The following is a 17,111-nucleotide window of genomic DNA, read 5'->3' as shown; positions in this document are numbered from 1 at the left end:
TTTAAATATACTTGGTTTTCAAAACTCAATTTACCTTTCTTTAGCCAACATATTACTGAATGCTAAATGTAAAAAAAATTTAGAAATAATTTAATCCATAAATTATTCTTAGATATTCTGCACATTTCCATTTAGTCACTGCAGAACAAAGAAAAAAAATGGTAGCACTAGCTATAAAGTCACTTAAGACTCAAGGGGGGGTGGGGAGGTGGGGAGAGAGCATGGGGAGGAATGACAGATACAGGTGAGGGGAAGGAAGGCAGCAAATCACACTGCCACATGTGTACCTATGCAACAATCTTGCATGTTCTTCACATGTAGCCCAAAACCTAAAATGCAATTATTAAAAAAAAAAAAAAAAAAAAAAAAAAAACCAGACTCAAATATGAGTCCTACCACTTACTGGTTGCATGACCCTATGCAAGTAACTTGGCCTCAGTTTCATTATATAAAGTAGGGAAAATTACAATGCCCATGGATTATAAATTCTACATGGTTTTTAGTTGCACATACTGGAATTGTCTTCTAGCTGGAAAAGCAGCATGAAAATCATTTCTCATTTTAAGGAGTTTACAAAAAAAATTTTTTTTTTTTTTTTTTGAGATGGAGTTTCGCTCATTACCCAGGCTGGAGTGCAATGGCGTGATCTCAGCTCACTGCAACCTCCGCCTCCTGGGTTCAGGCAATTCTCCTGCCTCAGCCTCCTGAGTAGCTGGGACTACAGGCACACAACACCATGCCCAGCTAATCTTTTGTATTTTTAGTAGAGACAGGGTTTCACCATGTTGACCAGGATGGTCTCAATCTCTTGATCGTGTGATCCACCCGCCTCGGCCTCCCAAAGTGCTGGATTACAGGCTTGAGCCACCGCGCCCGGCCCTACAAAAATTCTTAAGATTTATATGCTATATTACCTGGTTAACCCTGGAACCAAAGAATTCACAAGCAGAATCAAGAGACAAAATTTAATATATGCACACAGTTTTATATATAATGCAGCATCACACCATGTAGGGCATTTACTCTTATTTTATACATTCAGATATGTTTGAAACACTTCTTAAGGCTACAAAACAGAACATAGAAAAATAAACAGGAATATATTCAACACTTACAAAAAGTGATAATGATAAAGAATATAAAGTACTAGTTTCCTTTCAACACTTCAAAAGATATGTATATATATACTTTTTTTTTTTACAAGTAACATCACAAATGATCACATCTTCACATGCTCTTAAGTATTATTTGTACTCAGTGTAAGGCTATTATCATTTTTCATACATAAAATTTTCTAGCTCTGTAACACAATGCAATTTTTAATCCATTCAAGTAAGTTCAACCCCAAAGTTGCTGCTTCCCAGAATTAAGACATGCACCCACCCCTCTTCTAAGATTTTCTAAAACTTGCATTTCAGGGGGAAAGACCTCTTTTAAAAAATAATCCCAATTAGTGGGAGAGTAAATGGCTGACACTAGTAGCAAAACCTTAGTACTTTGAAATTAACATTGGAAATGAGCCATTATTAGGATTTTAAACAAAAACAATAGCATTTAGACATAGGAAGCAAAATACAGTAAACAAATAGTGTAGCTAAATATGCATTCTCCAGCTACACTAGAGTGGACCTTGCTTAGTACCCTTAGGTGAAAGACAAAACATTTACCTCATCTAAAAATGAAGGTAAAAGAAAAGAGGCAAAAATAAATATTGCTAGTTTCTAGGATGGCTGAATGTTTTCTAAACCAGAAATGGTTAGAAAGGAACTTTATTGCACCAAGTCTATCATAAGCAAGTTTGCAGTTCACAGGCATTTTAATTCAACTTTGAGTCACAAAGGAAACAACACACTGCAAAAATACAGTCTGCATTAAATAAGTTATATCGGCATTGTGGTCTAGGAAAACCTACTCTTGCCAGGTCAAGGCAGGGTCGGAGCTTAGGTCTGCCATGAAAATGAACTTGTGGGTTATCAGTAAACAGTATGAGGACTACACAGATGCCAGCATCCTGCTGCCAAGGAGGGCATGGGGCAAGAGTTGAAGATTTATCTGAGAGGAAATGAACTTGAAGAGACACAGAACACTAAAAAGAAAAGGGGGCTGGAATCAAGTTCAGCCAAAGCACCTAACACAAAAAACAGGTGAGCTTTGGTCAGTCTGTTCTTCAAAATATGTATGATCATAATATGGTGAAGTTTGATAATTTCCAACTCAAAAACAAGTGATCCTCAGTTCCGTATTTTTGCTTCTATTCTCATAAAGAAATATGTCAACACAGAGCATGACAAACAGTTAAGATGAAGAACAAAAGCTTGCTTAGCCTTAGTTTGACCTCAGCATAAGGCAAAATCCCTTGGACTAGTACATTTAAAATCAAACATAAAGGGAAAAAGCAAAACCAACCTTCATGCCAAGATTACTTTTAAAACTATCAATAGTCTTTATTCCAGAGGTCATTGAGAAAAGTACCATCTGCTAAAATTACCATTCAAGCACTGTTTCCATCATATCCTAGAGGTGAGAAATATGGGAAACAGAAAGCAAATCTGTGTTTCCTTCAGGACCTATTATGTTACTCAATTGAGGTAAAACAAAGTGACAATGAGGATAGGAATAGTATTTCCTTCCAATTTTTAAACATTTTCAGAAGCTGAGATCAAACCCGTCAATAAAATGCAGGACACTAGAAGCAACAGCTTATTTTGGACTCCTGAGATCAAACATACTGAACTTTCAAATCTGGTGTTTGTATCAAAATGTGGTTTTCATTAAAATTATCAGGTAAGTTAGTCCTATAAAAAAATAAAATAAAATAAAGCATGAGCTGAAAGTGGAGGACCTGCTAATCTCTTTCCTTAACTCGGCCACTGATGTTAAGAAAATAAAATGGCTTAAAGCAGTACCTTCAACTGTTCTAGCTTGAAAGGTGACAACAAATTCCTTTCAATAGGTTCTCGCAAAAAATTTTTTCTACACAACCATCCCAGTCTTTACAATTTTTTACCTAGCACCATCATAATAAAATGTTATCTTTCAAAGTGCTCTCTAAAATCCTGTTACATTATTATCTAAATGCTAATCACTACTCAAATCAGCAGTTACACAGACGTTAGGTAATTAAAACAGCACAGAGGTAAATAACCATTATTACAGTACAGTGGAGATTCACAGAGCCCAGCTGGCATCTAAACATTCCCATAGGTTATCAGAGAACCCAGAAAACTCATCTGTTTCAGTTTGTCAAATTCAAGTGAATTGTATTTTCTTAAGTAATTTGCTTTACAAAAAAAGAAAGTCACCGCATCTGTTTTTGGCTAGGTATATTACACATGGCATGCAAAGAGAAATTACTACTATGTTATTTGCATAGCACTCAAACTTCCTGATCAGAAGAAAATCTCAACATAATAAAAGGGTAGATTTTCACATCAGTATGTACAAATAAGAAATACAAGCTACAGTTATTTTTACAAAATAACACAGATGAATGAATACTGTGTTAATTCAGAGAGTCCAATCTCCAAATGAGAACAGAGTGCAACATGCAAAGGGAACTTCTAGTGAATACTGCAAAGACTGGAAGAAAGCAGGATGGAAGATGTTACCTACCTAAGGGTAACAAGCTATAAAACACAAAGCAAAACCATTTTCTAGCAGCATCCTCTAGAAAAGAACTAGAAGTCACAATCATATTATCTTCTATACAACAGTTCCAGCCCTGACAAGTAGAACATGCAAGTGTAAAGTGAAAGTGATAACAACCAATGGTGCAAGGAGAAAACAAAACACAGTAACTCTAGAAACCTATCAAGCTAAAAATTTTTTAACATTTCTTCTCACAAAATATTTAGAATCTGTCAGTGCATTAGTGTTAAAGTGGCATTAAAAAAACGTCTGCAGTTCTAACTGATGCAGATTATTTTCAAAATGCATAGCATCTACATTTCTTTCAAGTAGGCACCATGATATTTACACCAGTGCTAAGAATTCTTGGTGGAAACAGCCATTTCATTGGATTTCCTACTATTCTTCTATGCAATCTTAACAAATACCAAAATTCAAAAATATACCTTATGAATATTAAAAGAACTATATACAACATCGCTAAGACACAGTTAATAGGCTGCCTTATGTGAATATTAAAGAGAAGACATTATTCAAGTTTGACAGATATTGAGATGAAAGGCCTTTGGGTTGGAAGCATTTTAAGAGACAACAGTGTTTTAGGCTGAGAATTGTTTGAGCCCAGTTTATGACTAAGGCATTGCATAATAAAATATACATTTCTATTTGGTGCAACATTATGTTTGGAATCTATAGTGTGTCAAATGGTATATTTTCTTGTCACTTCAGTAAACACTATAAAGGACACATTTCCAACATTTGAAATCAAACTTATATAAGGAAAAAAGCCAAACACTAAATCTATAATGTTTTATATTAAGCTGTTTATAAAAAATACTTTAACAAACTTATCTTCTACTTTTTATGGGGACAGTCACTTGATAAATAAACAGATTCTGAATGAAGAAAACTGGCAATGCCAGGAATTCACCTGCCCCCTTGAACTCATGTCCAAAATGTATTGTACAGTATAGGAGTGAAGGGAAGGGGGTTGGGGAGGGGAAAGCGTTCCAACTGGGGTTTTTATTTTATTGTATTTTTTTAAAGCCTTCAGAAACATTCCACCTAAGAGCTTCTGTTAGAAAATACTTCAGCAACAACCATCAAGTGTGCTGCCCCCTATGGCCATCTCCCATCCCTGATCTCCTCCTATCTCCCCTATATGGTCGTCCTCTGGCATTTCGATGGTATTGATAACCTTCATCCCGGCTTCTGCTTGGCTGTCCTTTCCAGGACTCCTCACCTCTCACATGTTGATATCCGCCCCTACCAGAATAGCTCCAATCACTTTTGTACTTCCTGCTTCCATAAGTTTGATTATAGAACTGCTTGGATCTACCACTTCTCAAAATATTAGACACTTCATTTTCATCTTCTGAACTCTCTTCTTTTGGTCTTTGCACTCTGCTATCCACAGAGTTGGCCCCCGGGCTGACCACATCAGCAACAGTCTTAGGATCTTTTACTTTTTCTGTTTTTTCTTTCAGACTTTGAATGGTCCTTTTTGGTTCAAGTTCAGCAGGCACAGTTTCTCTCTCTCTGTTTAAAATCTGAGTGGGAGGATGAGCCTTTCCCTCTGCTACAGGAGGGATGGAAGCCAATGCCATATCTGCCTTTCGTGTCTGGGATGACTGCTCTGTCCGGCCTTCATCCGGCTTACTGCTAACACTTGCTTCAGGGAGAGAATGTACATGTTCACCCCTGGCTTCTGGAAATTCATCTACGGCTGAAACTGAACCACATTCTTTAGAAAGATCCAGATTTTCCAGAGACAGATCTAATTCTTTCTCATCAGAGGGCAGGACAATATTCTGCCTCATTACTGGGTTTTCTATGAATCCCTGAAAAGGGTACCCATACCAAACATGAGGGAAGAAAGGAGGTGCAATAGGAACTGGGCCTAAGAATGGACTGGGTCCAAAAGATGGTTGGGGGAACATATTCTTGCCACTTAGTGACTCTTCATAATCAGCATGAAGAAGCTGCCCAGGGGTCTCAGATTCAAGATCAGCCTGGTAAGACAACTGTCCATGACTTTCAGACACCTGAGATGGAGAGATAACCAGAGGTGAAGAAAATGTTGGCGGTCCGATCTCTGGCTGTGGCATTTGACCATTAACGCTGGCCTCAGTCTGTATAGGAAAGTGGGCATCAGTACAGGTACAATCACTTTCATTCTGAGCAGCAGGAGCCTCTTGGAACCAGGGATTATGAGGATAAACAGGGACAGGGACTTTTGGGTACATCCTGCAGGCTGCCAGGTAGGCCTGGTGCAGAGGGTACAGGTAAGAATGTGGGGCCCACATAGGACAGCTGTATGCCTAAAGAGACACAAAACAGTTAAATAAACGAAAGAGGGGGAAAAAAAAGGTTCAGGTGGTTATCAATCTAAAACTACTAGGCTCAAGAAAAGTTTCTCATGCCGACAAAGACCATATTAGTCCAAACACTAAATCACTGTAATAACCAACATGAAAATGAATTACAAAATTCACTGCTTTAACACTCCATTGCTTGCTCCTGTCCTAAAACCAATCTGAAGTTCTGATAGTTTCAGAAGAGATAGTATCTCTGCATCACTGGCTGTTTAGCTAGACCTGCATTCACATTCTGGCTCTACCACTAACTCAGTATGTGACCCCAGGCAGGCCAGTTAACATCTGAACTTGTTCTACTGGGAAAATGCCAGTATAGGAGTAGATGATATCCAATGTTAGGAATCCACAATTCTAGAAGCCCACAGAATACTGCAAATGCAAGGATTAAGTTAGACTTCTAATCACAGAGGAATAATGTTGAAAATTATTCCAAATCCTTCCTCTACAAGAGTTCAAAACCAAAGTATGGGCTGGGCACAGTGGTTCACGCCTGTAATCCCAGCACTTTGGGAGGCCAAGGCAGTCGGATCACCTGAGGTCAGGAGTTCGAGATCAGCTTGACCAACATGGAGAAACCCTGTCTCTACTAAAAATATAAAATTGGCTGGGTATGGTGGCGCATGCCTGTAATTCCAGCTACTTAGGAGGCTGAGGCAGGAGAATTGCTTGAACCCAGGAGGTGGAAACTGCGGTGAGCCAAGATTGCACCATTGCACTCCAGCCCAGGCAACAAGAGCAAAACTCTAAAAAAAAAACAAAAACAAAAAGAAAACAAAGGCCAGACATCATGGTGGCTCACACCTATTGGGCTCAATCCCAGCACTTTGGGAGGCCGAGGCAGGTGGATCACTTGAGATCAGGAGTTTGAGACCAGCCTGGTCAACATGGTAAAACCTTGTCTCTACTAAAAAAATACAAAAAATTAGTCAGGCATGGTGGCACGTGCCTGTAATCCCAGCTACTAGGGAGGCTGAGGCAGAAGAATCACTTGAACCCAGGAGGCTGAGGTTGCAGTGAGCTGAGATCGCATCACTGCACTCCAGACTGTGAGACAGAATGAGACCCTGTCTCAAAAAAAAAAATATATATATATATATATATAACCAGCTACTTAGCTAACCAATTAAAGTCAACATTAAATAAATATAAAATTAAGCAATTAATGCAGCAGATGGTAAAATAATCATTTCCTTTTACAAAAGTGGTCAGCAGGCTAAGGTAGAGCACTCATTTCATAGTTTAACTGTCTAGAACTTACAAAAACGAATCCAGGACAGGAGAAAACCTGGCATTAGAAAGGACAGAGTACTACAACCTAAGAAAAGCTATTTCTCGGCTGACCACTTCCCAAAGGATACCTCTGTTCTTCCAGTGAACAACTACACTATCTTACATAGGAGAATATACACGTTATTTCCTTTGATCCTTTCAATAACTGAGGCAGGTAAAGATTACTACCCCCATTCCGTTAATGAAAAAGGCTAGGCTCAGATACACTACATGGCTTGCCCAGGGAAATTCAGCTGAAGAGTGATGGAGCAGAACTTCATGCCCAGATTTATATCAAATAAATTCCACAGCGAGTGCATTTCCACTAGGCTGCCCAAAGATGCAGCTATGTCTTGAATATACTCACAAGGTAAGGCATCACCAGTTAAGAGAAAAAGCAAGTAAAAACAGGAGCCTCTACTAGCACCAAAAAAAAACTGTGTAATACTGAAAATGCTGGTTTTTAAAATGATGAGATTTAGTAAACTTTAGTTTACTGACTGACAGGATTAAGAGTTAACACTACATAATTTAAAACAGTATTAATGAATAAAATAAGATGATAAAATGTAAATACCTTCACACCAAGATTGAAGAAGAATCGAAGAATATTCTTATCTGAAAATAATCATTTGTTAAAATTATATATCTGCAGTTTTTTTCAATCATCCTTATGAAATACATAGTTCTAAAGACAATATTACCTATGATAATTGTTTTCTCTAGCCTGTGATACAAATCATAGATAAAAACTGTAATGGCCGGCTGTGGTGGCTCACGCCTATAATCGTTGACTTTGGGAAGCTGAGGCGAACAGATCATGAGATCAGGAGTTCAAGACCAGTCTGGCCAATATGGTGAAACCCCATCTCTACTAAAAGAATATAATAATTAGCTGAGTGTGGTGGCATGTGCCTGTAGTCCCAGCTACTTGGAAGACTGAGGCAGCAGAATCACTTGAACCAGGCAGGTGGAGGCTGCAGTGAGCTGAGATCATGCCACTACACTCCAGCCCAGGCAACAGAGTGAGACTCTGTCTCAAAAAAAAAAAAGCTGTCATAAAACATAACCTAAAAACAGGTTTCTAAAGGTTAATTCCAGATTCAATATGCTTTGTCTGTTAGCATATAAATCCCAAAATGGCTTAAACTAAAATTTTTATCTTATTAAAACTAAATCTGGGTAAAGGACATTTAGGTGCTTTCTTTCTCAACTCTTCTGTGGGGTTTAAAAATTAAGAAATAAAAATGTTGAGGAGAATGGTAAAATCAACATAAAACCTAACTTAATACTGTCATGATTAGTAGAATAATATTATTCCAAGTATACATTTACCATGAGCCTTTTATCCACAGACACACTACTAATAAAATCATCCACATAAATCCAGGTAAAGAGCATACAGTAGTCACTGCATTACTCTAGTAGATTTACAGACATAAAATTTTGCAAACTATAAATGGGGGAGGGGTAAGTTCCTTAAAAATAAAGGGGAAAAGCAAATTTTAAAAGAATTTTTAAACAAAAATAAGACATATTGAATACAGTACTTTAACAGCCACTACACACTATATTCGCTTTTCTCAGTAACTTTTTCATGGATGCATGCATGTGTTAGTTCCAAAACGCAGACCAGTTTTGAGAAAACTCCATAGTGTTTAGGTATCTAACTAAATTAATATGATCTTAATTCAAAATGGTTTCAAGTCCATTTATGTAAAAAAAAGACAGGTGGTATCATTACTAAGCATATTAGCATTAAAAAGTATGCTAGAAACACTAAAAAACATTTTCTAATACATTTAAATCAAGCTGAAACAAGAGTGAATGACTAATAGCCAAACCTTGAGCTATTAGAGGTCTGGTTTCTCAGTAAGCTCAAGGACCTGTCCTTCCCGTCCCTGAGCTTACTGAGAAACCAGACCTCTGACCTCTACTTAGATCTCATTTCTCGCTAAGCCTGTTTGGACTTGGTAAAGTCGATGTGAACTTAGAGAAGGAGCTCACCTTTAGGTAGGTCCTCCCCAGTCTGACACAGTGAATAAGGTGGTACAATGGCTCGATCTCCCTTTTCATTATAAGGAAACCCAGGATAGAGTGGGTCTTGATAAAGGCTCAATGTCTGAGGCAAAGGCATCAAGGGCTGGTTAACTGCCTGTATTGACACAGGAACTGGAGAGGGTGTTAAATGAGCTTGGGATACAGCAGAATCAGGTCCAGTGGTCAAAGTCTGTGTCACTGACAAAACAGGAATTTGAGCAGGGACACCTACAAAAGAGAAGAAAAGGAATCAAAAATCACAAAAGGTGAAAATAATTCTCTACAAATATGCTTACATTATCCTATAAAGAATGCTGTATAACTGATGCAGCCAATCTAAGGTGATACCTTTAGCATCAACCAAGGGCCCTCCTGGACACAAAGGAAGAAATATGCCCAAGACACAAGCTTTGAGTCAATGTCTTCTAATAGTAACACGTAGGAGATGGGGCAGGCAGGTCAAGGGGTTCATTATGAGGCCATAAAGAACTGGCCCATGGAGAAAGCATTAAACCGTGGTGCTAGTTAGCGCTGAGCAACCAAAGCAACCAGCTCAAAAATCATGCTCCTGAGATTATGAAGGCATATATCAGATGACTACAACCCCAAATGAACACAGTCTTTCCATACCAGAAGCAGAGCAAAGCAGAATACCACAGAAAGCCCTGTGAGGCTCCACATACCTAACCCTGCTCGGAGGTCAAACTTGCACTCAAGAATTTGTACTAAAAAGGCATTTGTTGGTTGGCTGGCTAGATTTTCTAAACCCTTCTCTAACCTGTTGGTCCAAAAGTTGTAGGTTCACTTGGCCAGGCTGGCACAGTGGCTGGTAAAGAAGGCACCGCAGGAGTTAGATGTACCTCTGGAGAAACTAGAAGGGGAGCTGGATTTGACAAAGACACATGTTCTGCTGGCTTCTTCAAGAAAGGGGTGAGTGGGGGAAGAAAGAAAAAGACAAGAGGTCATTTTGCTTTACATTAATTCTAACCAGCAGAAGTATCCTGAGTTGCCTGTCTTTTATACAAATGAAATACAAACAGACCTTATAGTCTTAGAAAAGAAAAACATACAGTAGCTAAAGATAATTTGTAAACAAATTTGATCCTAACCAAGGGCTGCCTACCAACGAGGATTGTAGTTTTTAATAGAGACAAGGTTTCACCGTGTTGCCCAGGCTAGTCTCAAAACCCGTGGGCTCAAGCAATCTGCCTGCCTTGGCCTCCCAAAGTGCTGGAATTACAGGCGTGAGCCACCACACCTATCCACTAGCAGAGTTAAATACAACACAATACTTTTAAGGCAAGTGAGCAAAATCATTGAAATTCTGAAATTTATGATGATTATAAAAACTCCTCAAACAACTATATGCTTTCTTACCAATATGAAGAATGTTGGTTGAAAGGCATTTAACATTTAACTTTCTCTACTCTTGTATTAGATTAAGAACTAAAATGTCTGCTAGAACACCATTTCTTCATCATGCAATGTGTAAATTGGTATGTTTTTAATGTGTATTTTTCAAACCTTTCAATCAGTACATTCCCTCCCAAATAATTACTAATGATGAAGACAGCTCTTTTAAGTTGAAATAAAGGAGAAATTCAGTTTCCCTTCAAAAACCTTACTTTCAAGCAAATCCACCAAAGTAATACAAAGTGTCAAATATAATAACAAATATAATATATTCAAAATCAATTCAAAAGAATGCTCTCAATGTGCAGAAAATGGTTATTTTTATTACATTCCATAAATTTCGAGAACATTCTAGACTAACTTCAGAATAAATTTAAAAATCATAACCACACCCAAACTGTGATGCTAGAAAAAATTCTCCCATTTCCCATATTAGAATCTTTTCTATTTTTAAATGATCCTATATAGAGAGCAAAGAAACCCAGACAGTGGAGCATTCAATGTTAAATACAACAATGTACTTACTTGTTCTGCAGGAGAAGGGCACTCTAACTTCTTTGACTTTGATGGTGATGAAACTGTTGCATATTTATCATCGGTAATATTCTTTGGAAGCCAAAAAGAAGTAAAGTTTTAGCAAAGAAGCAGAGACCCGCATTCTGGAATAATTGATGGCTTCCTTTTATAATTCACCCTACCTAGATCTGACAGAACCCTCTCACCACTGACTATTTCTTCTAATTATATCTTATTTTCAACAGGTAGGCTTAACTTTGCCTGCACATCTTTATTACATCAAACTACTGGGCAATTTTCACTGGAGGTAAGGCTTCAAACAGTACGCTCTTGTCCTTTAAAAATATCACTCTAGAGAGAATAAAAGCTACTTTCTTTTTTTTTTTTGAGATGGAGTTTAGCTCTTGTTGCCCAGACTGGAGTGAAATGGTGCGATCAGCTCACCGCAACCTCCACCCACCTCCCGAGTTCAAGCGATTCTCCTGCCTCAGCCTCCTGATAGCTGAGATTACAAGCAAGCGCCAGTATGCCCGGCCACTTTTGTATTTTTAGTAGAGATGGGGTTTCTCCATGTTGATGAGGCTGGTCTCGAACTTCCTGACCTCGGGTGATCTGCCCACCTCGGCCTCCCAAAGTGCTGGGATTACAGGTGTAAGCCACCATGCCTGGCTAAAAGCTACTTTCTAACAATGCAGGTAGGGCATCCTAATGTACCTTGAAGAAATTGTTAGGACGGGCATGGTGACTCACACCTATAATCCCAGCACTTAGGGAGGCTGAGGCGGGCAGATCACAAGGTAAGGAGATTGAGACCAGAGCCTGGCCAACATGGTGAAACTCTGTCTCTACTAAAAATACAAAAATTAGGTGTGCATGCCTGTAATCCCAGCTATTTGGGAGGCTGAGGAAGGAGAATCACTTGAACCAGGGAGTCGGAGGTTGCAGTGAGCCAAGATCGCACCACTGCACTCCAGCCTAGCAACAGAGTGAGAGTTTGTCTCAAAAAAATAAATTGTTGTACTTGTGAGTGACTTCTCAATCCCCATTGTCTTTTCCCTGCTTTTCTACGTTCCTAATACACAGCTATAAAACTTTGAATTACCTTCTTCCACTTCTTCCTACTACACTATCACAGTATAAAGAAAAAAGAAAAGATGCAAGTAGTGTTTAAAACTTTTACCTCCAATGTGCTTGGTTCGGGTTTTTTATCCAAGTGGCTATGTCCATGAATGGAGTCTGTAGCAGATCAAGATAAAAAAAGACATCATGGTTTATTATTCTGATTGATGTCTGAATATAGAAAAACAAAATACAAAGATAGAAGAAAACGAAAGTACTATTTGAACCATGTTTAGTCATTGAACACGTAGTTTTTAGAATAACATTTAACATGCTTTAGCTTAAGTCAACACTTCTCTACAACATTCAAAATATGTGACATTGGATAACTACTTTAACAACTTAAAAAGTCTTTTCTTCCAAATATATTAACATTAAGCCAGTCATCTAAAGAGATCTCTAGCATTTGCTTTCGAATGATGAGATAACTTACCTTTGTCTTTTCGTTCTTCTGTATCCATTCTCCGCCTGCTTCCTTTTCTATCACTTACATGTGATGATTTTCTCTGGACACACTGGTTGCTACTCTGAGAAGCTGACTGACTGACTGTTGAGCTCTTTAAAAAGAACAAAACACAATATTTTGTGGTAAAGATTGACCCACAAATATATGAACAAATCCTGTAATTAATCTTACTCTTCAGATTTCTAAAAAGTCTCAAAATTCACCGCCCTGTATGTTTCAACTGAAACTACAGAAGATGGAATGTAGGCTCCATAATTAATGATACACTCTAGATTAATAGTCTTATCAGTAAGTCAAAAGGATTAAGCAATCATATTTCAGCCTAGATTAGTAGACTTAATCTTCATATCCCTATTTCAGGAAGCCAACATGACCAAACCTTTACCCTGCAACTTTTCTTTACAAAAACACCACCATCTTGTGTGCCAACTTTCCAAAAATGCCATTGCAGAGCCACTTTTGTTTGGTGGGGAGTTGGGAAGAACCTAAGTACAAATTAGCAGAATCAGTGCACTAGGATTCTTATCACTGAAATGCTTACTGATCGTCAGCAAATCACTTAAACTCTGCATTAGATCAGGGACTGAAATAAGTCAGGTTGTTAAGCTAAATTATCACTGAAGGTTCTAGGTTCCTGTTTCGGCGTTCTGAATAAATGTTCCACACGCTAACAGGAGGATCTCAGCCTTCTCTAGCAGGAGTTTTCTAAAAAACAAATTTGAGTCATTATCAAAAGCAGTCTGTATCAAACTCCTTAGTCTAAAAACTATGAGTAAGCAAGACCCCATTCTTAACGAGAGAAATTTCACAATCTGTCCCCACATTACAGTTGTACTTTTACAATTCACTAACTGAAAAATGCAAAAAGGTATGAATACAAGCTTAAGCAATTTGTAGTTATTTATATCATAACACATATGACATGAGAGATAAATGTACTTAGCACATAAACGATGCTTATTTACATATGAATTTGGGCACTTCCAATTATTCCTAAATGGATTCAGGCACTTCTTCCAATAATTCCTAAACTTCAAAGCCTGTGCCAGATTAAACTGCAATTCCAGATCAGCTGTTTTCAACTGAGCTCCTTCTAAAACCCCTAAAGAAGTCCACAGAGACCAGAAGACAGACTGAGTGTGTGGGGCTTTAATGTTTTATAGCAGTATACTGGGTAGCCTCCTGTAACACTCCATTGTTTATTTAATCTACTCTTAAGAGAAAAAGTGTCCAACCACCATTCTGGATCGTAGGTCATTTGGGTACAACTTACCAAGACGTAAAAGATCACAGGCACAGGCTCCCAGACATGAGAATGAATTAGGTACCCCTCCTCTGTGCTGCCAGCAAACCCACCTCACAGGGCATATACTTCACTCTACATGACAAGTTTTCCCTTCTGACTTCCCCAAAAAAGTTAAGAAACTTGAAGGTAGAGAACACTTCTTTCATCATAGAAGCATCCACCACAGCCCAGTGCCTGACACACGGAGAAAGGACAAAGCCACAGGATGATATGTGCTACCACCTCCAACAGTGAACACCCTGAAAGACAGCTCTCAAAAGGGCTCCCTAATATTCTATCTGTATCTTGTAATGGATTAACTAAATCGTGAACCTCTACTACCTAGTTCTTTTGCTAACAAATTAGGTTCTAATTCAAAAGAAAACACTAAACACTACAAGTGAACAAACCGGTTTACTTGCCTCAACCGTGTTACCAACTTTTTAGTAATATCTCTAGACCACCTATTCCTCAAGAAAAATGTGAAAAGGAAAAATAAGAAAAATGTGAAAAAATGTGATCTTTAAAGTATGCTTCAGTTTAAAAATTATTAGTTTACCATTGGGAACTATGGTTTAATATAAAAACTATATTAAGAGAAACTTCCATACAGTAACTTTTAAAATGTCTTTTCATACATACAGAAAGGGCTGGGAAAGCCTGTTCATCTCTGTTCTGAATCTCATAGAGTAAACGAGATTCTTCTATAGCTTGCTTCTCTCTGCGCTCTTCTGGGGAAAGGCCGAAATAGTTAGATTCTCGACTTGCATGATCAACATCTTCAACTCTTTCACGATCAAGTTTTCTGTCAAATAAAACATTCTTGTCAGAAAAAAAAAAAAGACACACTGTACTGAGTACCTAAAATAAAATTTTCTATTTTGCAACATAAATATTTTACTAATTTAGCTACATTGACATTTTAGAACTTTTGGCAGCCTGGTTAATAAATGTTGAACAAACAGAAGCTCCTGTAGCATTAGCCTACCTTACAGAGAATCAAGAAGACAAACTTAACAATGGGAGGTAGAAGGAGAAAGAAAAAAAACATTTCCAAATGATAGAAAAATGAGTGAGTTTTTTTCTTTTCATCAGGAAGAAATGTAAGCACTATATATACTTGTTATACCATATTCCTATATTTTCATTAAGAATTCTCAAAACAAAGGGAAAGTTATTAGTTTAGGTCTCAAAAGCATTCTCATTTTCTGTTCTAAGGAAAGGGGAATGGTTCAATGACCATTTTAGAACTGACACTTCAGAACTGACATTTTAGTTCTGTGGACCATCTTCCCACTTGTTTATTACACCACCCAGGGAGACAGCGAGCCGAAAAAGAAAAACTAAAACATGTCAGGCCTGGATGCCAATTGCATAGGTAAGACTGCTGTCATTTCAACAAATTTTGGCCAACAAAGGATGACAAGGAATTCATGAATAGAGTTTAGTGCCCTATAATGCAACCCTAATGTATGATATGGGTTATAATTATTAAAGGCAGTATGAATACTACTTTAATCATGTCTAACAATTCTTCAAAAGTGGAAAATGAAAATCTAAAACCTCTAAGAAAAATACCTTGTCACAGTACAAAGAAATATATATTATCCTCCTCAACAGAATAGAGCACTATGATATCATCTGACATTTTTTGCCTCTGAAATAAGTAATAGCCATAATAGCCATTTCATGTCCTTACATAGTCCCACTTATAATCACACTCTAATTACAATAGGACAGATATCAACCCCAATGGTATTGATGAAAACAGGCAGGGTAGCAAATCTGGACTCTCAAAAATTTTAGACCAATCCCTCCCAAATCCTAGTGGTAAAAAATTTTCAAGAGAACTCAGCAACTGTCAAGAGTCTCTGGAAAATTAGCACTACCTTACCACTATCTCCCAAAAAAAATGACCACTACTATATGGCCTTCATCTCATCCTAACCTACCACAGAGAGAAGCTACTACTTTCTATTTTCATCTAGCTTGAAGACAGATGTTCCGTTACAGTATTTCCTGGATACCCACATTAATGAAAGCATATATGGCAATCTTGCTTGATCTTTTTGTTATATTTGTGTTTCTTCCAAAGGAAGAGACAATATCAAGAGGAAAACACTGGAAAAAGTAAGAGGCCATGAAAATCTCATATCCAGCACTACAGTTCTCTTTTGCTCTATAACTAGAAGCAATTCAAAAGTGATGTGGTAAAGATTAGAAACAAAGTGAAGATGAACTCTACTGGGCTTAAATCAATTGGATTATTAGCTATAAAATCCTAAAACGACTAGGATTTTATATATTATATAATTATATAATATATAATTTTTTAATTATCTTAATTTTTAGATATTATTACTTAAGATATTATTTATTATAATTAATATTTAAGATAATTAATTTTTTAATTATCTTAAATATTCAACAAAATTCTTAGATCTGTTTTAATACATTAGTAAAATTCACTCACACACACACAGTGGAGAAGGCATACTGAACTAATAAACTGCAAATACCACTATGTTCGAATGTAATTAGTCACAATGTCAAAAATACCTCTCAAGTTTCATGTCTATGTATTATTTACCACTGCCCTGTCACATACCATCAAGTGTTTATATATAGCAAGTAACAAATATAGCTAACAGAGAAAAAAGGATCTTAGTAAGATATGCTTCTCTACAACACAGTATTAAAAATACTGTTGATTAAAAGTATTACTGGTACAAGATATCTGAGTACTGCACCAGTTCATAGTCGATTAGAACACCAGAAACAATGGATTATATATTCAGTTCATGATAAACAAGTTTATTTAACTTGATTTTGTAGTCTGTATTTTCTTTTATAATCTTTAAATCATTAAGAGTACCCTTGTGTTCAAGGAAAAAGAATGTTGCTTTTCTATCAAAAAATAAGAATGTTATTAAACAATTAATTTCAGCCTATGACCTTCCTATAGTTACTTTATATTTTTGGGTTTCCAAAGTTAGCA

The 17,111-nt window shown here is 37.3% G+C and overlaps 1 protein-coding gene across 3 annotated transcripts in view; it reads right to left on the bottom strand.

Moving 5' to 3' along the window:
- Nucleotides 1-950: 950 nt before the first annotated feature.
- OTUD4 (OTU deubiquitinase 4) overlaps nucleotides 951-17,111 on the bottom strand; it is a 47,209-nt gene continuing 31,048 nt past the window's right edge. For 2 of the 3 annotated variants that reach the window (XM_003928008.4, XM_074396856.1), the window contains exons 14-21: nucleotides 14,756-14,918; nucleotides 12,796-12,919; nucleotides 12,424-12,479; nucleotides 11,253-11,333; nucleotides 10,093-10,231; nucleotides 9,282-9,542; nucleotides 7,852-7,892; nucleotides 951-5,948 (exon numbers count right to left, since the gene is read on the bottom strand). In XM_003928008.4, the coding sequence (XP_003928057.3) occupies nucleotides 4,731-5,948; nucleotides 7,852-7,892; nucleotides 9,282-9,542; nucleotides 10,093-10,231; nucleotides 11,253-11,333; nucleotides 12,424-12,479; nucleotides 12,796-12,919; nucleotides 14,756-14,918 (2,083 nt within the window). In that variant the 3' untranslated portion in view covers nucleotides 951-4,730. The remainder of the gene's footprint in view (nucleotides 5,949-7,851; nucleotides 7,893-9,281; nucleotides 9,543-10,092; nucleotides 10,232-11,252; nucleotides 11,334-12,423; nucleotides 12,480-12,795; nucleotides 12,920-14,755; nucleotides 14,919-17,111) is intronic. The other variant, XM_010338631.3, reaches the window with a different exon arrangement.

This window comes from Saimiri boliviensis, chromosome 3 (assembly GCF_048565385.1).
Source record: "Saimiri boliviensis isolate mSaiBol1 chromosome 3, mSaiBol1.pri, whole genome shotgun sequence".
NCBI classification, from domain to species: Eukaryota; Metazoa; Chordata; class Mammalia; order Primates; family Cebidae; genus Saimiri; species Saimiri boliviensis.
The sequence above is the reverse complement of the archived record's forward strand: the minus strand, read 5'-3'. Positions and strand labels throughout refer to the sequence as shown.